Source organism: Crocodylus porosus, unplaced genomic scaffold (genome assembly GCF_001723895.1).
Source record: "Crocodylus porosus isolate Cpor-Errol unplaced genomic scaffold, CroPor_comp1, whole genome shotgun sequence".
Lineage (NCBI taxonomy): Eukaryota > Metazoa > Chordata > Crocodylia > Crocodylidae > Crocodylus > Crocodylus porosus.
Genome location: NW_017728906.1, coordinates 162,610,905 through 162,632,660, shown reverse-complemented (window position 1 = coordinate 162,632,660; position 21,756 = coordinate 162,610,905). Strand labels below are relative to the sequence as shown.

The 21,756-nt window shown below is 40.6% G+C and overlaps 1 protein-coding gene across 1 annotated transcript in view; it reads left to right on the top strand.

The window, feature by feature from the left end:
• Positions 1 to 21,756, top strand: part of BRCA2 (BRCA2, DNA repair associated) — a 58,234-nt gene that overhangs the window by 24,948 nt on the left and 11,530 nt on the right. Inside the window, exons 12-20 of the mRNA XM_019528520.1 lie at positions 3,261 to 3,353; positions 7,984 to 8,053; positions 8,802 to 9,211; positions 10,162 to 10,352; positions 14,498 to 14,685; positions 16,879 to 17,049; positions 17,356 to 17,710; positions 18,324 to 18,479; positions 19,907 to 20,051. Coding sequence (XP_019384065.1) covers positions 3,261 to 3,353; positions 7,984 to 8,053; positions 8,802 to 9,211; positions 10,162 to 10,352; positions 14,498 to 14,685; positions 16,879 to 17,049; positions 17,356 to 17,710; positions 18,324 to 18,479; positions 19,907 to 20,051 — 1,779 coding nt within the window. The remainder of the gene's footprint in view (positions 1 to 3,260; positions 3,354 to 7,983; positions 8,054 to 8,801; positions 9,212 to 10,161; positions 10,353 to 14,497; positions 14,686 to 16,878; positions 17,050 to 17,355; positions 17,711 to 18,323; positions 18,480 to 19,906; positions 20,052 to 21,756) is intronic.

The following is a 21,756-nucleotide window of genomic DNA, read 5'->3' as shown; positions in this document are numbered from 1 at the left end:
CTTGCAGTGCTGTTATCTGGCCCACAGAGCTCCTTAGTGGTTCTGGGAATTTGGCAGTGGAGTGGTGGCCTGCTTCCCTGCTAACAAGTTTCCTGGACCTGTGGGAAGCCTAGGCCCTGCATGTTGGATGGGCTGCACAATCCAGAGTGCAGGCAAGAACGGGGGCAGCATCAGGCCCCATGGCCCAGTCCTGGCAGGAGAGGGCTCAGCCAGGTGCAAGGGGCCCAGTCCTGGCATTAGGGGCTCAATTCAGTCTGCAGACTGGACTCTTGTCACTCACCTGGCCTGCAGGGCCAAAAGCTTAAGCAGCACTGATTTAGAGTGGTGGTACAAAACCAGTCCTGTTCCACAAGCCAGGTGGGTTGTATGAGGCTACTTTGTGGGCCAGAACATAGGGTTGACCAGCAGGATCAATATGGCCTACAAATCATAGGTTGAGTGAGTACCTCTGGCTTAGAACATTTTACTTTTCTTTGGTTTAAACTGATTTCAGGTAATCTAGAGGTTGAGTCCTGTCATCTGAAAATTGTTTTGTGGTGTCCGTAAGAATGGTTTCCCAAGGAGGGAAGGGAGGGAGAGTGACTGTGGCTCCTTTACAATCTGCTGGGTACTGAGGCTATAGTTCCTCTGTGGTGAGCTCTGCTTATCTGTTTGGGCATCCTGCTGCCACCATCACAGTGGTAAAGAGGGCTTTTGCTACAGTGGGGACAGCTACTGCCCTTGTAGTGGCAACAGCAAAGCTGCCTCCTGACAGCGGACACCCCAGCGATCATGGGAGCAGAGGCTGCTGCTGCTGCTGCTGCTGGGAAACCAGCGCTATTAGCTGAAAAGGACATCTTCATTGGTGTTTGTAATCTGTAAAATTGCTAATTTTGTTTTGGCACAACTGCTTAAATGTTGAGTTTAGAAGCTAGTTATATTATACAACATTGGGTAAGATATTGAAATTAATAGGAAATCCACTTTTAAAAGACAGTGCTTTCCTTTTAACTAATTATCCATATGTATATACTATTTTGGGTGCATGTACATACTTGTCAAGTATTTGAGGTTAGGCACTTTAACCTGGCACTCTTACAACACTTGTATATCTCATCTTTCTTCGTACTCTGTACTGAAAACATTAAGAAAGGGCAGTGGTTGCTTTCCATCCTTTTCAACAGACCGCTCAAGATCAAAGTGCTAAAGTCTATTCCAGACTATGCTTGATCTACACCTATTTAAAAACAAAATGCTTTGTTTTGTTTGTTTCTGAATCATAATTTGCTTTTAATTAGTTTTCTTTTCTATCTTTCTGGTCTGTTTTTCAGTAAGATGTAAGCCTCCTTTAGCCTTTCAAGTAGCCTCCTATGGCTACAGAAGCTTCATTTGTCCTATCTACTTCCAGCAGCTTTCTCCCTTGACCATCAGCATGGCTTCCCTTGATTTTTAATATATAACTTTCCTATGGTGCAATTTTTTCTGCAATAGTCAGGTAGATTAAGTATCCTTACTCATTACCCTGGGAAATATACTGTTTGGAAATCATTCACTTCCTTGTCTTAGAACAGGGCAGGCAAAATGCAGCCCAGGCCATTCTATCCAGCCCACAGGGCCCCTAAAAAAAATTGAGAAAATTTAATATTAATCTGCCTTGGGCTGCCTGTCATGTGGCCCTTGATGACTTGCCAAAGCTCAGTAAGCGGCCCTTGCCCAAAATAATTGCCCACCCCTGTCTTAAAAGGACCTTGTCTTAGTTAGACCCCAGGTGTAGCTTCTGAAAAAATCTGTGCAATCAAGTTTAGACCCTACAATGCAGAATTTAGCAGGTTACAGAACTACCAGAGGCATGAATACCTTTTAGAGGGTACTATGCTTGTCAATGGTGCCAGAGGAGTTTCCAGTGAGCGTAAGCCCAAAGAAGATTCCAGGGAAAATCCCCGGGGGTCTTTAGAGAGGTATTTGCCTTTTCTTTGTACCTTTGGCCTTGTTGGATCCCAGGGAACTCAAGCCAGTGTCTGGTTCTAAGGCATGTCTTTTTGGTGCGTCAAACAAAAGCAAGCTCCAAAGCTCTGTTTGGCTTTCTGTTGACCAAACCATTGGAAAGCCAGCATGTTAGCGCGGTCTTCTTTCATACCCATCTGCTGGTTCCAGTATTTTATGTGGTGCCACTTCTTTTTCAGCACAGAGTAACCTAACAAGCTTTAGAGAGAAGCATGTGACCTCCATACTGCTGCCTCAGGTTTTTCTCGTTTCCAGTTAAGTGCTTGCAGGGACCCTTTCAAAAACAGCCTTTTTCAGTTGTGGGCCCTGCATTAAAAGAAATAGGTTTTCTTTTTCTGGGATTGTGATAATCTGTCTCAGTACTATACTTTCATGCCCAGACTTTGGCTGTCAAATTCCTTGAAAGGAAAGAATTTCCAGACTCAGTCTCTGAAATAGAGAGGTTTCTTGATGCTAGTCCACTATCCCCTCTGTTCTGACAGTGAAATGATTCTTTTTTATCACGTCCCAGATAGAGAGGTTTTCAGGGGCTTCCAAACAGCTTGAGCTTTGCAGTTTTCAATTGATGAGACTAATGAATCCTCACATAGGCTCATGTGCATTTTGCAAGTCTGTATCTGACAAGATTACCTTCCCCATCAATGAGCCAATGGTGAACCTTGTCAGAATGACATGACAGACACCAGCCATCTCTGTCTAGAAAATTCGTCATACAATAGGTTGAGAGATTAGATTGGGTCCTTCCAGGTGCCAGCATATTTTTGTATGCCGTCTTCCATAGTCATAGCAGCAGCTTAACAGAAGGCAAGAAAGTTTTGTAGCAGCCTGAAGAATAATTGACCAGGTAAACTGGACTTGCTAGGGGAGCCATCTTACTCCTCCACCAATTTGCAATTTCACAGGGTCAACAACAAGATAAGACTAGCTCGGTCTGATTTCAGAATTCATGAACCCCTGCCACTTTTTGTTGATAGGCTGCCACCAGACTTTTGGGAAATTCAAGGGGCAGCTTGCGAATACATGTTCATACTTCCCCTCTTCTTGGAATCCCTAACACTCTTGGATTCTGTGGCTGAAAAGAAACCGAGAAGCAGGAAGCATGTACAACCACTTATGCCCTCTGCACAGAGTGTGAAGAGAAGCAAGATACATGAAGCCTGATTAATAATGCTAGGAGTAAAATGTTTCTGAGCTTGGATTTGTGGTAGAATGTGCATATGAATAATGCATCTTGAATTCCAGTACTTGATAAGTAACTTCCCATTGTTTTGTTCCAGAAGAACCTCCAATTAAAAGGAAACTATTACCTGAATTTGACAGAACAAAGGATCCCCATAAATCTTTGAATGCTTCAAAAAGCACTCCTGATGGTAATTTTTAAAATCTATATCCTATACAGTTATTTGTGGTATGAAATGTCCCAAATAGAATTCTGTATCAAGCTCTTAATTTCTGCACAAAATCTCATGTAGAATTAAGATTTTTGTAAATGTTTCTTCTATTAAAGAAATAACTATATAAGGCAAAATTACTCTCCACACCAACCAGCCTTCCCGACCTTTAAATTCTCAAACTCCAAAGTTACTAAGATACCTTGTCAATAGGCAGATTTTTACTGTAAAGCTTTCTACAAAAATGTGGAAGTGTGAGTTAACATTGACACCTAAAACATACTTTCAGGAACATACTTGCTGAGAGACTTTAAGATCACAGGCCATGGGGTCTGGCTGGAGTCTGTGTTTTTTGGACCCCAGGAGGTGAGCACTGCCCCCAGGCATCCTCTCCTTTCCATGGCTGCTGAATTCAACAGGGAGGCAAAGGAAGCGATGGGATGGGAGGAACAACAGCAGTGTTCACCCCCTGGGTTCTGGAGCCACATGAAAGGTAAGAAGAGCTCTTACCAGCCCCTACCACAACCAGCCTGTGAACTCAAGAGCTTGCTGCTGTCACAGAGTTCTTGCAGAATCCACATTGACCAGGCAGTGAGCTCAGAGAGAGCTCGCTGTGCACATACAGCTGAATTTACTGCAGGAATCTACTGCATGTTCTCTGTTTGATAAGTTGAGCCAATTCCATGGGGGACCTTGAAAGTTCAAAAGAATCCATGGATCAGTTTAAGGCTCTGAATTGATAATGTGAGAGCTGGTGTAACCTGCAGAAGATACAACTCTAAAACATATTACATTAATATAACTTACATCTTGACTTGGCTTGCTTCAGCCTGTTATCCTTTAATCTGGGTACTGATTTTAGCCACATATTAGTGTTGTAGAGAGGCCACCCTTTTCATTTCCCTACCTTGTATGGGTGGTACCTTTTACTGATTCTTTTATAACATAGAAGTCTTTTGCAGCCAAAAAAAGGTGGTGGAAACTATTTCCATAAGATGCACGGTTCAGTGCTTTGTTTAGGCTTGGCAGAATTCAATTTTTTATTTTTTAATAATTTTGATGGATAATATCAATGTTTATTTTTTAGCATTTACTTTGTTTTTTATCAACTTAAATGTTAAGGATTGCATGAAATTAGGGTGTGGGGGACAGACAATTTATTAATGACAAACTTAACTACTGAAGGATTGCCACCAGCTGAGCAGCAGGCTGCCATCACTCCTGCTCCACTCGTCTGCTGGTAGCTCCTTTGTCTCTTTGTCACTTTGTTGTCTTCTGTTCCTAGTCCCCTGGGGTTTCTAGGAGTTGCAGTCCAAACTGCAGTCAGCACAGTTTTGTGGGACTGTTTCCCCTGTCATCACCCACTCCATCAGCCATTTTTTTCTTTACATCCCCTTTCTATCAATTTCTCTTATTATCAAAATATTTTTCATCAGTCTGTGAGTATGAGGTGAAATCAACATTTATCAATGTTCACTGATTAAAAAACAAATCTTGCCAAGCCTACTTAGGTTGCATCTACCTTACTTGTCCCTTTTCAGGGACGTTCACAATAAGACAGACACAAGGCCCCTAGACTGAATATCCTGTCTTGAAAAACTCAGCTTTTATTTTAAAGACTTCCTGATTCCCAAGGAGAAAAGTGGATGGACACCCATTCTCAGGCTCAGTAAATTCAACATCCTAATCTGACGTATCAGATACAGAATGGTCATTTTTATCATTCATAATCCCTTCACTAGGTCACAGAAATTGGTTCAAAGTTCTCACCATGAAGAATGCTTATTTTCATGTAGATATTCATCCAAGAAACAGGTTTCTCAGTTTCCTAATTGCCACAAGTTGCTACATCAAGCATGTTTAGAAAGATAATCACAAACACTTTTATACCCATGTCAAATGTATAAAAGTGTCCCTGTACCAAAATGACTGACTTATAAAATGTACCTCCATTGACCCAATTCATCAATTAATACAATCCTAAACCTGTTCAGAGTTCTAGGGTTTATGATGATAAATGCAGAAAAAATTACTCTGACATCAGCTGCACCACAAAATGTATTACAATAGTTCTGTACTCTAAAAACAGAAAAGAGTTTTTACTCTGCAACAGCTTTCAGGCTGCATCCTCTTTGAGTTGACATCAGCATTCCCTCTAAGCTGTGTGGCGTGCGTGGCTGCACAGGCGCACCTGGCAGCGCAGCATGAGCAGACCTGCGCAGCCATGCGCACCATACAGCTTAGAGCAAGGGCAGGCGAAATGAGGGCCGGATGCGGCCCACCAGGTCATTCTGTTTGGCCCAAAGGACTCCTAAAACTTTAGAAAATTAATATTTATGTGCCCCTGGCTGCCTGTTACATGGCCCTCGATGGCTTGCCAAAACTCAGTAAGCAGCCCTCTGCCTGAAATAATTGCCTGCCCCTGGCTTAGAGGGAGCACTGCTTAACATCCAGTATTATCTTGCCTTTGCTTTCCAGTTTGTGCAGCATATTACACTGGTGAACCTCTCACACAAGATACATTTCAAGTCAGTGCATGTTGTAAGCAAGCACAACCTGTTGTAGGCAAGTATAACCTAGACATGCTGGTTATACATCCTTCAAAGAATTGCATGTCTGTGGAATGGTGGAAAAATGAAAGCACAATTTTGTAGCATGCAGCCAAGCAGAGCAGTGTGTTTCAGAATTATTCTGAATGGTATGGTAAGTTGTGCCTTATTAGGAGATTGTTTTGTGATTATTTGGTCAGATCAGCTTATTTCCCATCCCCCCCAATACTATTACTGCCAAGAATCCTTAAAGAGTTGAAACGGAGCAAGACAATTTTCACGCTAATAGCTCCAGCGTGGCTGTACTACACACCTTTTGCATATCCTTTAGCCCACCTCACCTCCTATCCTTACCTCTTGCAGCAGCCCTTCCTGTGCAGAATGGGGGAGGGGAGGATCAGGTCATCTCAATATTTTTTTCCCTCCAGTTTGCAGTGGGTAGTATCTAGTTTAGTAAGCACTTGTCCAAGCCAGCCCACTTAGTAGAAGAGAATTTACAAGGAAAACTTTCAATTCTAAATGGAATAGAATTTAATCATGACATGATCAGTGTCAGATGTTTGTTATCTGCATTTATTGTTGCTAGATACACTAGAGACTAGTGGTTCTCAACCATTTGACTTGAGGCAGCCCTTGGAATTGCTAGCTCTTTGGTTTTGTTTTTGGGGCTTTTTTACTCAAAATAATAAGAACTCACGACAGAATGTTTTTAAAAGTACTGATTTATATTTAAAATTTCTGGTTTGTCTTGTGAATTGCGGTTGCACACCTAACTGCTAACATTGTGTGGCACATCATGGCACCCTTGAAAAGCACTCCAGAGTGCTGCTCAACTGTGGTTGAGTATCATGGCCCTCTGTGTGGCCTATGTATTCTCCCCCTTAAAGGATTGCAGGGGTAAGAACCTTTTCCTCAATTCTTTGACAATTTATTTGGCATCTCTTGGGGATTTCTTCCTTCCTGCTGAAAGTTCCACAGTATTTGTACTTCCAGTCAGAGCAAGATTTCTCAAGGTTCTTTCTTATTAAAAGGATCTTTCTACTTGTATCTAAACTGCCTCCATCATGGGATCTCAGTTTGGTGTTTACATGCCTAAAAATGAATTTGAGTTATCAGGCTCTTTGAGCTATTACACCATGTCATCAAAAAAGTAGAATTCTTTAAAGGTATAACATCCACTAAGGGATGGTATAACATCCACTAAGAGATAAGAGGAAGTCTTCGCAGCATTTCCTAGACAACTTATTTCCTTTAACGAGAGAACGAGAAGTAATACAGTTTACACAAACAAATTAAAAAATGAATTTCATCTTGCATCCAGCTATGTTAAGAGTTTTTGAGACCTTGACTGTTAGCAGTATCAAAGCTCATCAAATCAGGGTGCAAGCTGCAGTAGCCTCTACTATTTATTCATCATCAGTATTTGTAGGGCATTGCCCTCAGGGCCTATTTGCATGTTTTCTAGACACTATTTGTAAGTAGTAGAATTTACATACCCCTTTGGCTTTTGGTAGGACAGTCCTGGTTTTAGTTCTTAAAGTATAAGTACCTGAAGCCTTTAAAAGTAGTATATACTGTTTGAAAATCTCTCCCACAAGAATGTACACAGAGAAAAGCATGCCAGAACAAATGAAAACAAGAAAAAGAGGTTGCAAACCAGTTCAGTACCTGAAATTTCTGTTGTTTCTGCATTTCACTGCCTGCTCTCTGCACCTAAGCACAATGCATCTCCTAGTACTTTGCTTATTTATCAGGTATTGAATCTTTCTAGTGGCAATCTGCTGATGAGAAATAGATCTGTACCCAAAGGTGATTTACATAGCACTTTTGTACTTATTTGTCAATTTATTACAACCTATTTTTACTCATTAAGTGGCAAGCTAAGGAAACCTAAACAGTCTTTTAAAATCAAAGAGGACTTAATACAAAGTCAATTATTTACCTTCAAAATAGAAATGGAGAAAAAGGTATTGCATTGTCTGTATTCATATGAAAGTGCCATCTTAATATGTTCTATTAAATAGTCAAGTGATATTGTGTTTCTGTGTATTTACTTTTAGGTACAATCAAAGACAGAAGAAAGTTTATATACCGTGTTCCTTTAAAACCGGTAACCTGTAGTCCTTTTAGGTAAGAGATGTATACTATATAGGGCTTATTTCTAAAGCAATTGTTTTGGATAAAAAAAGAGAATATATTTTCCTACAGATTGATTCTTTTTACTTTTCTATAGTAATTTCCTACAACATTTTCTAAAGAAAAGCTAATCAATTTTAGTTCAAAATACAGAGGCAACATCTAAACTGTTGCCTTTATTGAAACAATAACTGCAGTATTCCATAGAAATACAATAAGAAACAATATATTTGAATTCAGATTTGATTTTTCCTGAAATTAAAAAAATGCATTAAATCTGTTTTTATTTGTGAAAAAAAGAAAAGTATTTCAAGTTGACAGAATCGAAAAAATTCAACCCAGGCTGCCCCTCCCTCTCCTACCTTCCATTGCCTACCACCATTCCTGGGGGTAGCATGACCAGCTGGATTGTGAAATCCCATGGCTGGGGATCTTTTGCAGTGTGCCAAGTGCAGTGTACCAAGAGGTGGTAGGCAAAGGCTGGACTGCACCATGCTACCACATGGTATTGGTTGGGGGGGGCGTGGACCATGTGATTAAGGCGGCCCGTGTAGAGTGAGGTGGGAAGAGCTATGTGATGAGGGGAGAGCACAGTGCTGCATTAATCCCCTATAGCATATGGCTGGGTGGCCTGAAGTCCCTAAGCACTCACAAATTAAAGAATGAAATTTAAAGTTTTCTGATAAATTAAAGGTTTTTGATAAGCTCAACTACCTCTGTTCAAATATTTTTATCCATACAGTGCTACTAAGGTACGACAAGAAGTCAGGAATCCTAATTTTACTCTACCTGATCAAAATTTTAAAGGATTTATATCTAAATCTGACACTTCTTCAAGCAGTATTTCAAGTTGTTTTACTCCACTTAGTAAGACCTCAGCTGAGAAAAGTGAGAAAACAAAAAATCTGGATATACAAAGCAAAACCGCCAAATTTTTTGTTCCACCCTTCAAAACTAAGTTGGATGATTTGGCAGATGAAAAGCTTGGCAACAAAACACTGGACTCACTGACTAACAGCAATGTGAATGTAGATAAGGAACAAAAAGATGCCTTAGTTCAACAAAGCACTGGTGAAGGTGAAGCTTATCAGTCAGATGAGAGAGATTGCACCAAGCATGCAGCAGCCAGAAATTTGGGAAACGACGGTGCAGGTATTTTTAGGGGAAAGTTTTGCTCAGTTATCTGTTATGAGCAGTAGTTGTCTGAAAATGTTCCTGAAGTTTTTGCACCTTACTGTTAAATTCTTGCTTTTATTTTTAAACCTATATGTAGAAACATTAGGAAATACTGTTGTTTTTTCCTCTGATTTGATTTTGAGCTGTTACTTTCATAGCATTCTCATTTATGGTTATGTTTTTAGTTATTCAAGTACATTAGCATTTTTAGACATGCAGCAATGCTTAGAAAATATGTTGTGCAATTTTCATTTCAGGTATTCAGATTTAATTTAATATCTGATTGTTTTTGTCTAATATAAGGATATTATAGAGGCATTATGAAATGGCCACTAATAATTACATTTTATTTATTATAAATGGATATGTTTGTTTGCATCACCAGTATTTCTTAAGATGTAGGCCCAATTATGCAAACATTTCTGGGATTTCAGAGAGGCATAAAAGTATTAGATGGTCAGGATTCTTTGACCTTCATTGGGAGGTAAAATTACTTCTTTTAGCCTTTTCTGAAAATCCCAGATAATAAGTAATTTACACAACTTTAAATTAGTTTAGTTTTCCACCATAGGACTAATCATGTGCATAAACTTAACGTGCACAAGTGTATGCAGAGTTAGCTCTGTTGGTTGCAAATAAACAGACACTGTATAAAACTTTAGAGTTAGGCATTGTCCCATTATTTGTTTATCAGTGACAACAAAATTAGGCTTCAGAATTAGTTTGTGTTTAATTCTATTTGGACTGTACTTATTAGACGAAACATTTTTAATGGTTTCCCATAAACAATGCTTATTAAAGAACATTTTGAAATTTAAATTGGGGCAAATTGTAAAAATCTGTGAAATATGTTGCTTGTGCAGTCTGATTGTATCACAATGGGATTTGATGGGTTTTTGGTTTTTGTCCCCCCGGCCCCTTATCAGATTTGACCAATATGATTACAAATCTGCAGCAGGCCAGAAATCTGCAAGAAATGAGAATTAGAAAGAAATATAGACAAAATATTCGACCACAGCCAGGCAGTCTTTATATCATGAAAACATCTGCAGTAAAAAGGATCTCTCTTAAAGCTGCAGTAGAAAACAACTCTCTTCATATTTATTCCACAGAACAGGTACATTTTTTGTATTGTATTTCATGTTAATATTATGTTTCAACTTGTTAATATATATATTTAAATAAAATGTCTCCCTTTGGATTTTATAGCCAAATATTACAGTAATACATTTTTAAGGGTATTGTTCTAAAAGGAAAACATTTCAGTTTTAGTCATTTCATAGTTTCATAGTTGTAGGGTCAGAAGGGACCTGAGCAGATCATTGAGTCCGACTCCCTGCCACGGCAGAAAAAAGTACTGGGGTCAAATGACCCCAGCTAGGTGTTCCTCTACCCTCCTCTTAAAGACCCCCCAGGGTAGGAGCCAGCATCACTTTGCTTGGAAGTTGGTTCCAGATCCTAGCCACCCCGACAGTGAAGTAGCACCTCCTGTTGTCTAATCTGAATCTACGCTCTGCCAGCTTGTGACCGTTATTCCTGGTCACTCCTGGTAGTGCTCGGGGGAACAGGGACTCCCCCAGTGCCTGCTGGTCTCCTCTGACTAGTTTGTAACAGGCCACTAGATTTCCCCCTCAGCCTTCTCTTGTGGAGGCTGAACAGGTTCAGGTCCCATAGCCTGTCCTCGTAGGGCCTGCTTTGCTGCCCCCGATCATGCTAGTGGCCCTCCTCTGGACCCTCTCCATGTTGTCCACATCCCTCTTGAAGTGTGGTGCTCAGAACTGGACGCAGTACTCCAGTTGTGGCCTGACCAGTGCCGCATAGAGGGGGAGGATCACCTCCTTGCACCTGCTCAAGATGCATCTGTGGATGCATGACAAGGTGCGGTTGGCCTTCTGACCCACACTGCTGGCCCATGTTCATCTTGGCATCAGTGATGACTCCAAGGTCCTTTTCTGCCTCTGGACAGATGAGAAGGGAGTTCCCCAGCCTGTAGGTATGCTGCTGGTTCTTCCTCCCCAGGTGCATCACCTTACATTTGTCAGTGTTGAAACCCATCCTGTTCTAATCCGCCCACCCCTGTAACCTGTCTAGGTCTGGTTGCAGCCTATTTCTCCCTTCTGGCGTGCCCACTTCTCCCCATATCTTAGTGTTGTCTGCAGATTTGAGCAGGGTGCTTTTTACCCCCTCGTCCAAGTAACTGATGAAGATGTTGAACAGTGCAGGCCCGAGGACTGAGCCCTGGGGGACCCCACTGCACACATTCCTCCAGGTCAAAAATGACCCATCCACCACCACTGTCTCTGGGTGCGGTCCTCTAGCCAGTTACTGACCCATGTGTCAACACCACAGTCCCCTAGTTTTTTTAATGAGAATGGGGTGAGAGACAGTGTTGAAGGCCTTCCTAAAGTCCAGGAAGACTATGTCTACTGCTACCCCTGCATCTAAGGATTTTGTGACCTGGTCATAGAAGGCCACCAAGTTGGTCTGACAGGAGTGTCTCTAATAAACCTGTGTTGGTTGCCCCAAGCATAACCTCCCCTGCTGGCCCCTCATGGACATGCGCCAGGATAATTCTCTCAAAAAGCTTACCCAGGATCGAGGTAAGACTAACTGGCCTATAGTTTCCTGGGTCCTCCTTCTTCCCTTTTCTGAAAATGGGAACCACGTTGGCCCTCTTCCAGTCCTCTGGCACCACACCAGAGCACCACGCGTGTTCGTAAAGCCAGTATTCTTCAATATTAAGAAACTTGTGTGTCTGTAACTCTTCAAAAACATTAAAAAAAAATAAGAATAGAGCAAAGCTCGTAAGAGCTTCTCTTATACAATTAGCAAATGATGAAAGCAAAATGAGGGATGTAAATCCATCAGTGAGGTCTAGTTCCCACTGACTGGTAAGAGCTAATCTTAAAATGAATAGCCCTTTATATAACAAATGATTCTCATATCTGTTAAAATGCTAATTTTTTGTTTGGTTTTATTTTCTGCTAACTTGAAACCAAGTTAGTATCAAAAACATCTTACTTTTGTCAAAGGTGAAAAAACAGAATATGGTAGTCAGTCCCTTGCATTTATTGGAAGGGGGGTTTTTTTATAATTCACATAATTGATAGAATGGTATTTATGCTCTGAAATGTTACTTTCTAAAGCTTGCCATATGTGAAGCCTAGTTAGCTTTGCCAGACTGTTCATATTTTAGCCCCGTTTTCCTGAAGAGTCTGGTAAATAGCTAACATGTGGTATGTGTTAGTGTAATTGGTGACCTTTTAAGCATGAATATAGTAAATTGAGTTGAGATGTTAGTCTGCTTTATCACATTCAACACCTGTTTGTTTTGGGTTAAAATTTTCATTTTTTCCATAACAGTAAAATTTAAGTATTTTTTGGAAAGTCTTGCCTGGCAAGTTTTTATAGAGATCAAAATATTGTACTCTTTGATCGATGAATCTTACAGAAGTAGGGCTGGAAGTCACTTTGTCCAACCACCTGGTCAAGGATTATCCATATCTAAAACATCCGAGACAGATGTTTGTCTAATTTATCTTTAAAAATTTTAGGAACAACCCTCATGCACAACTACCATGCATAAGCCCTGAAACCTCAAAAACTTGTTGCAGGTGAGGATATTGAGGGTATTGTCAATGTCCTGCTATTACAAGGAAGCAGTTTATGAAATACATGCCAGAGAGCCAAGGAAGAGGACCACATTCACCTGCTGGAGAGGAAAGCAGTTCCCTTGCTGCCACCCCCTTACAAATGATGCCAGTCTGACCATGGGTAGAATTCCTTCCTGATCCCAAACGCGGCAGTTTGACCCTGTGCAGAGTAGCAAGACCCTCTAGCCAGGAAGCCCTGGATTTTCTAAGTGCCCACAGGAACATCAGTACGCCCCAGTCAAAATCCCCAGCCTTGGTTGTGGTCAACACCCAGTGCCTCTGAGGAAGGTGAAAAATAAACTCTGACACCTGCAGAAAGAGGAGGAGAAAAGATCCTTCCAAGGCCCATATAGCCACCAGCAAACCCCAAAAGCGTGGGATGACCAGGCAACCTCCACACTATACTGCAGCCATGGGACGGCAAACAGCTCTACCATCATATACCTTAAATGAAGAGTCAGACTCCCTTTTCTATCACCTTATCCTCTGCATAAACTTATCCCAGCTCCTTTAAGTCACCTTACATAAACAAGCTGGGTGTGGAGGGAGCTCTGCTTCATTCTCCCATTGCAGACCATGGTCCTCTCCAGCTTCTACCTGTTCTAGGCTTGCAGAGCTGTCTTGCGGTCTCTAACCTGTGTGTCTGCTCTGCCTAGCACACTAGTGACAGCATTGTCACTCCTAAATTGACCCTAATCAATGCTTATCCAACCTCTTCTTGAAAACTTCCAATAAAGGAGGCTGCACAACATCTTTGGCCTTTAGACCCTCTGTAACTTTCCCACATCCTTTTTAAAATGCAGAGCCCATAACTACACACAGTGCTGTAGTTGAGGGCCTAGCTAGTGCTGAGTACAGTGGCATTATTGCCTGTCATGTTTTCCACCTAATACTAATGTTGATGCAGCTATGTCAGCCACATTTGTCTTTTTTTCTGGTGAACTTGTTATATTGATCTTGGATCAAAAGGGCTCATTCCAAAAGAAAAAAAAGAGAAAACAAATCAATACAAAAACATTTAACTGAGATTTTCTTACCTTTAAGTTGTAGAGAAACGTTTTATAAATGTAAAGTTTCAGATTCATAGATATAAGGCCATAATAAATAATTATGATGATTAATATGACCTCCTGCACAACACAGGTCATAGGGCTTCCCTAAATTAGTTTGTTTCCATTCAAGCATATCCTCCAGAAAAATATCCACTTCTTTATTTAATAATGTCCAGGGTTGGAAAATCCATTACAACCCTTATAGATTGTAACAATGGTTAATTACCCTTACTGTTAAAAATGTATCCCTTACATTGAATATAAATTTGTCTAGCTTCAACTTAGAATTGCTAGCTCTGAAATCTCCTTTTTCCTTTGACTGTAGGTAATAAGATTTTACTGTTCGATGAGAAATAAACATAGTTGGGGCAGGTGTTAGGTATAAGCTGATCCTGTTTTGACAGGGGGATACAGTAAATTGACCCCTCAATGTCTCTTCCGCTCTGTTTTCCATGATTTCTTTGATTGTTTACTGAACTCATGGGATTTTATTTGTTGGAATTCTTGGACTTTGGATAATGCTACTTATTATTTGTCTCTTGCCTTATTTTTTGCAGCTGTACATGTATGGGGTTTCAAAGCACTGCATTCAAGTTAACAGCATCAATGCAGAGTCTTTTGAGTTTCTCATTCAGGATTTTTTCAGTGAAGAATATTTTCTGGCTGGACATGGAGTACAACTTGCTGATGGAGGTTGGCTTATACCTACTGATGAGGGAAGGGCAGGAAAAAATGAGTTTTATAGGTACTTTTTAATACCGTTTTAAATGGAAAAAATTACCATTTTATTAGCATGCACATTCTTTTATCCTGTGATAAAAAAACAAAATTCACTATAGGATTTTATTAGATAGGTGCAGCTTTCTTGCAATGCTTTGTGGCAATATACATTTTAGTCCACTTTTCTCAATGTACATAATTCAAAATATGCTGCTGTTTACTGATTGGTTAGAACCTCTGTTATTTTATTCAACATAACATTAACGTGTCTAGTGACTTTAATATGGGAAGGTTTGTGTGTGGGTTTGGGGTTTTTTTGGCAGGATACAGTTGGGTGAGAGATGCCAGTTTTTTTCAGTTTCAATGTTGCTCTAACTTTCCTTAGTAAACATATTTTGCATTTGTAGAGTGAAATATTAGCTCCATATAAATCTGGTAAAACTTGAATTGGCTCAGTTGGTCATAAACTTTGTGACTTCTTTTTGGAAAGTATAAGGAAGTTCTAGAAGATTTTGTAATACTCCTGCTGTAAAGATATAAAGACCGTGATTAATACCCCAGGGTAATTCAAGAAACCCTCCAACAAAAAAGAAGGCATGTTGACATTTCTAAAAATACGGAACAGTATAGAAAAAAAATCCAACTTTTTTTTCCCTTTGGGTGGAGAAAGAAAATAGTTTCAGGACCTTTTTTGATTATGTAACAAGGAACAAAAAAAAATAACACAACCCTGCCCTACTTTTTGCCATGCCCTTTTTGCAGGCCAAGTGAAGCCTTTTGGGTGCTTGAGGATCTTGCCCATGTTCTTAGAGTCCAACTGATTATTAGGTATTGGGTCAGGAAGGATTTTTTTTCTCCCAAATCAGGTTGGTAAGGACTATGGACATTTCTGACTTCTTTTTGTAGCATGGGGTTACAGTTGTCCTCCTAGAATAATCTCAGAATATACATGCATAACAAATTCCCTGCCATTGGTGTTTGTGAGGCATTGGCAGTATTCCCTTTTCTCTTGTGCTTTTCACATTTGGCACATTGTAGGGCTTTTTCATAGGGTACTTTGTGGCTGTTGTCAGAGTAGAGAATCTTGTGGGCTCTGTGCAAATGGTTATCTACCAGTGTAGGAGTAGGACTTAATGTCTTGGGAGGCCCCTTCCAGTCCTATGCTTCAAACTCCATGGTGTGCTTCCATAGATAGATATTTTGCCTTGCTACCAGTGATGTCTGCCAGTTAGCTGCAACACAGAAAAATGTATGTGAAGCTAACAGTTTTGACTCTCCTTTTTTTTAATATTTCACTTCATGCTATTTCTTATTTCAGTGCCTGTTTCTAATTTCTAAAATCTGTTAAAATGTTTTACTAGTTCAGGTTTCCCTTGATTTATTCTGTACATGTGTTCCCAGAGAAGAGTGCATAAACCAAACCCACTTTACAGTGTAGCAGATTAGGGATAGGTTCCTGTGGCATTGAAGGAGGGAGTGAGGCTGGGACTATGGAAGGAGTGGGGAGAGGGGTGCTGCTCCCAGGACCGCACAAGGCAGCATAGCAAAGGGAACAGAGCAGCACTCAACCCAGCCCCAGCTGCAGTGGCCCCAGGAGTGGCTGGCACCAGCTGCCTGCAGCTGCTGAGCTGGAGCATGCTCTGCTTGTCCCCAGTTGCCTCTGCTCCTGGGCTGTGCTATGCCCTGGTGCAGACAGCTGGTGTCAGCTGCTCCTGGGACTGCTGCAGCTGGGGCTGGGGTGAGTGCTGTGCCCCACGCTGCCTCGGGCTCCGCTTGTCTGCACTGACCCCAGCCCAGGCTGGAGCGGCCCTGGGAGCAGCTGACACCAGCTTCCTGCACCACAGCACAGCCCAGGAGCTGGGGTGAGCCCAGGCATGGGGGGAACAGGAGCAGGCAGCTGGTGCTGGCCGCTTCCAGGACCTCTGCAGCTGGGGCTGGGGTGAGTGGGGCACCTCTGGGGCTGGGGTGGGCATCCATGCTGATGGCATAAGAGTGAATTTACCTCGCATATAATGAATTACGGGTCCAAATATGCTCATTGCATAAGAGTGAATTCGCATATAAACAACCCGCACAAATTGAGGGAAACCTGTAATTATTTTGTAATAAATGTACCCCAAAAGTATTCCTTTTATAAGTCTTTCTAAAGAATTAATACAACAGATAAAGAATTCATGAAAATGGATTACAGTTTAATATTATAAAAATTTGTATGCAGGGCACTCTGTGATACACCTGGTGTGGATCCAAAGTTAATTACTGATGCCTGGGTCTACAACCATTATAGGTGGATTGTATGGAAGTTGGCAGCCATGGAAGTCTCTTTTCCACAGGAATTTGCTAGCAGGTGCTTGACACCAGAAAGGGTGCTGTTGCAATTAAAATACAGGTGAGTATTTTACAGCAGTGCATTTAAGGTTTAGTTTCTGATTGTATGCACTTACTGGCTTATGTTTTGTGAGTTTGTCACACCTTAATTGTATGTATATTAATCCATTAGAATGCTTAGGGTATTGAACATCATCTTTTTGAGACTTGAAATATCAAAATTATTTGCAAGCATATATATAAAGTTCTGCTTCCAACCTAAATGAAGGTTGGGTAGATAAGTTTGTTAATTATTTCTCAGTAGGGCTGGGAAAATATCTTTGTAGACTGTATTTGTGTCTCTGAGGGTTTTTGTTTTGTTTTGTAGGTATGATTTAGAAGTTGATAAAAGTAAGAGATCTGCTATAAAAAAGATAATGGAGAGAGATGATACTGCTGCTAGGACACTTGTACTTTGTATTTCTAAAATAATATCATTAAGCCCAAATACATCTGAGAACCCTGCTACTAAAAGCAGGTTCAAAAACAACAAAGATTCAGCGATAATTGAAGTTACAGATAGCTGGTATAGCATTAGAGCTGTCTTAGATCTTCCTCTCAAAGTGCTCTTACAGAGAAGAAGGCTGACTGTTGGTCAGAAGATCATAGTACATGGAGCAGAACTTGTGGGTTCTCAAAATGCATGCACACCTCTGGAAGCACCAGATACCCTCATGTTAAAGGTAAAATGAAGTATTTTTTCAATTTGAGAGGTGGGGATGTGTTTACATATATATAGTCATACTTGTGGAGATAAGATACCTTCACTGTTCCACAAAACTTGAAGTCCAGATTGAGTAAAACTTGACATGCACAAGATAGCTGACATTGTAATATTGCAGAGTAAATCCAAAGTAAAACTGCATTGCTTCTTTGTTGAACATGCTATGTTAGTTTTAGTTCTTTGTTTTTTTTTTTTAAATTCAGTGTTTAATAAATTGCTCAAGAATATAGGGCCTTGAAAGAGAATCAATAAAAGTTCTAAGAGAGGATTTTAAATAGGAAGGAAGATTTGAGGCATGACGTTTGTTTCTGGTGTCTGAGACTGTTGTGAAAGTTACTTTAATTTTGAGGATGTTTCCCTTCTGGTATAAAGTGATAAAGTTTTAGGTCTCATTTGTTGGGCTATTTCAATTAAAATGTAATGCACAACAAGAATAAATGTGAGCATGTTCAGTTAGAGAATAAAAGTTTTTCAGGTGGAGATCCAAATATGGTCTCCCCTTTTAATTAAAAAAACATAATCCTTCTGTCTTGCATGTAACATTTTTACTTAAAAAGATTTAATTTATTCAGATTTCAGCTAATAGTACTCGACGTGCTCGATGGTATGCAAAATTAGGATTTCATCAAGATCCCAGACCTTTTCCTTTGTCTCTGTCATCACTTTTCAGTGATGGAGGTACTGTTGGATGCATTGATATAGTTATTCAAAGAGCTTACCCTCTTCAGGTACAGTAAGAACAGTTTGTGAAGATGCCTAATTATTTCTTGCTGTTCAGTTTGGTCCATTCCTCAAACAGAATGTATGAGATTTAATAAGATAATGGTTTTTTTGTGGGTGATGGGTTTTTTTTATCCTGGAACACCTTCATGGTTGGGATAGACGTAGACAAGCTTCTATTGTTCTGTAAAACAACGGAGTAAATTCAGGTGCAGTTTTTAAACATTTTTGATCATTTTTCTGCAGTCCAACATCTTCCATAATTCCACAGTATGTGAACTGTTCTCCTCTTGGCTGCAGTGTTGCAGTATAGCCTGTGCTGGCCATGCCCCCTTCTCCAGTTTGCTGCCACCACTACTCAGTGGCAACCGTTCCAGAGGCCATTTATGTTGCTCTTAACCATTTCCTTTGGCAGCTTTACTCTTTTCATATTAAAGAGGAAGATAACTAAAAGATAAAAAAAAAAAAAAAAAAAGACTTACAGCTTGCATTTATTCCTGAATGTCATATGGGAACTCCAGTAGAATTATGTAGTTTAATACTTGATAAAATTGCACAAATATAAGATAATACAGTATTACATAAACATAAAGCATTAAAGCAGGGTTAGAATAATAAAATAGGAGATGGTGGTCATTAATGTAGATATGAGGCAAGAAAGGAATGAGGAATGTTATACTGAATGAAGGTCTGGCATTCTGCAGGCTGTCACAGTGTCCTTACCCAAAACTAGAAACATGGGTTCCACATATTTCAAAATCATATAACTCACTCAGTGTTTGAAATTCACCCTGCTGCCCTTTTTTCCCATCCCCCACTTCCCCTCTCCTTCACCTCCAGGCCACATGCAGACTGTGGGCCTCCTTAGGAGTCACATTTGGATGTGGTGGCATCAGGGAGCTGTGTGGATTACAGTACCCATTCATCCCTTGCTGCTGATATTCATCCCTAATGGGGCTCCATACCGCAGAGTTTGGTGGTGGGACCTGCCTCCAGCTCCCCTCCATGGAATTTTGTGTGAAGTTTCCATGGGCTGTATGTCAGATGCCCCTGATAATTGATCTCTACAGAAGAAAACTATTCTTCCTTCAATGGCTAACTCAGACAGGTCCAAAACCAGAACTCAGATTTGGACATAAACCCACACTGTTATAAAATCATGTTTAGTAATCATTGAAGTGATCAAGAAGAAAACATTTTTATGGTGCAATTAAAAACTTAGCCTAACCTAAACTGAAAATATAGCAGTAGGGGGAGGAATTAAGGAACACTTTCAAAACTTGTCCTTTTATTCATTATAGTCAGAAAAAAATGCTGATCTTTTTCCAATTAAGAAATTGTTTCTGAGAGTGAATTAGTACAATCTTGAGGCATAATATGATAATTCTTTTTAAATTTAGAAATGGTTAATTTGATGTGAACATTTTTATTCCAGTGGATGGAAAAAAAACCAACCGGATCATATGTGTTCCGTAACAATCGAGCTGAAGAAAGAGAAGCTGCAAAGCATGCAGAAAATCAACAAAAACATCTAGAAGCTTTATTTGCAAAAATCCAAGCAGAATATGAACAGAATGAAGGTAAAACTTTCTTTCAGAGTGTCATATATTTGATTTAATAAGGATGCCTGTGAAGATGAGGACTGTACGTACACAGGATTCTTTGGCTTTTCAGCATTCACCAAACTCATGAGAAGTGAACAGAACATGTTGAAGTTCCAAGTGGCTGATCATAAAAATATATGAGACCTGACAGTGAAAAACTTCTTTGTGTGGTTTTTCTCTATGCAGCCTTGAAAGGCTTTTGCTCTGCACCTGATAGTAGCCAATCTTTAAGGGGTTGTCATAGAAATGGCAATTGGGTAGGGAGTCCCTTCACTTGCAGGGACTTGGCACTGCCCATGTACCACTTAAAATTATTGTACCACCACAGATTTTGGCAACGATTTTGAGCCACATCCAGAAACTATTTTGCACAGATGTGATACTGCCTTTTTCACCAGTGCTTTAACCCCCAAGGTTTTTTTTTGCTTCTAGAGCACTAGCAGACCTGACATTGCTAGAAGATTTTGGAGTTGTTTTTCTCCAACATAGTATCCCTAGCAATAGCAGTTCACTCTGCATGGGCACTATGAGTCCATTTAGCTGAATCACTAGAGCTGAATTAAATCTAGTGGAGCTAGAATGCTTCTATTCATTGGCATTGTTTAGAGAGGGTGCAAAAGTCCATGCCATGGAGAAGCTGAAGCATAATAAGTTAGTTCTCAAGTTCCTTAGTAAGTACATACTGGTTTCCAAAAAGGAAGCTACAAACTGCCTTACCAACCTCTGTCTTACTGTCAAAACTTGGCAAAGCCTTCTAAAAAAGTTTTTTTAAAAAGATACATTACTTCTCTTTGGAAAATCCAAAGTTCCCAGTTGTATGACAGCCTCCTCCCTCTCAAAAACATTCATTTTGACAGGAATTTAGAAAGAAGTGATGCACTCCAAATGAATCCAGAATCCCAGTTCCACACCCTACATTTGGAAACCAGCTAGACTATTTCAAAAACATATGGGCATTACAGATCAATTGATTATGAACACTTTAGCAGATGGAGAAGTTAAGTTCCAAATGATTCCTATTCCAGACTCCCCTTCCTATCTATTTTCATGAACCTTTCTCATGAAGGTCCATTGCATCAAGATGTTCTATTGTGTCTTTCTTTCTACAATAGAACCTCTGGAAAAACAATAGAAGGGGCTTTATGGATAGTCATTCCAAAGAATGGACTAGGCAATCCATACAGGACTTAAGGAGAATTCATCATCTTATACAAGTTGAAATTCAGAATAGTCACTCCTTAGCTCTGGATTCAGGAGAATATTTTCTATCTCTTGACCTCCAAGATTTGTGCATCAACATATTAAGGCTTCCATGGTGAGGGAGAGAGTAGGGCAGGGACAGGCACTGCACAGCTGGGGCAGAGAGCAGGATGGAGCTGTGAGCAGCTTGTCATGGGGGAGGGGGCTCCCACTGCTATGCATACTCAGGCATGGCAGAGGTGGGGGGGCGTGTGCCCCGCTTCATCTACATGTGGGGCAAGGGCTGGCTGCCGCTGTGGGCTGGAGCCAAAACAATGCAGAGCTCTTCCCAGCAGGGGGCTGGGCCAAGCTGTGCTTGGGGTGGGCAGCAGTGGCACTGGGAGGAGGCTTATGGGGGCGGGTCTGCAGCCACCCCAGAATTCACCATAGGTCTGCTCCCAGTGCTGCTGCTGCCTGTCCCAAAAGCAGTCCCAGCCCAACA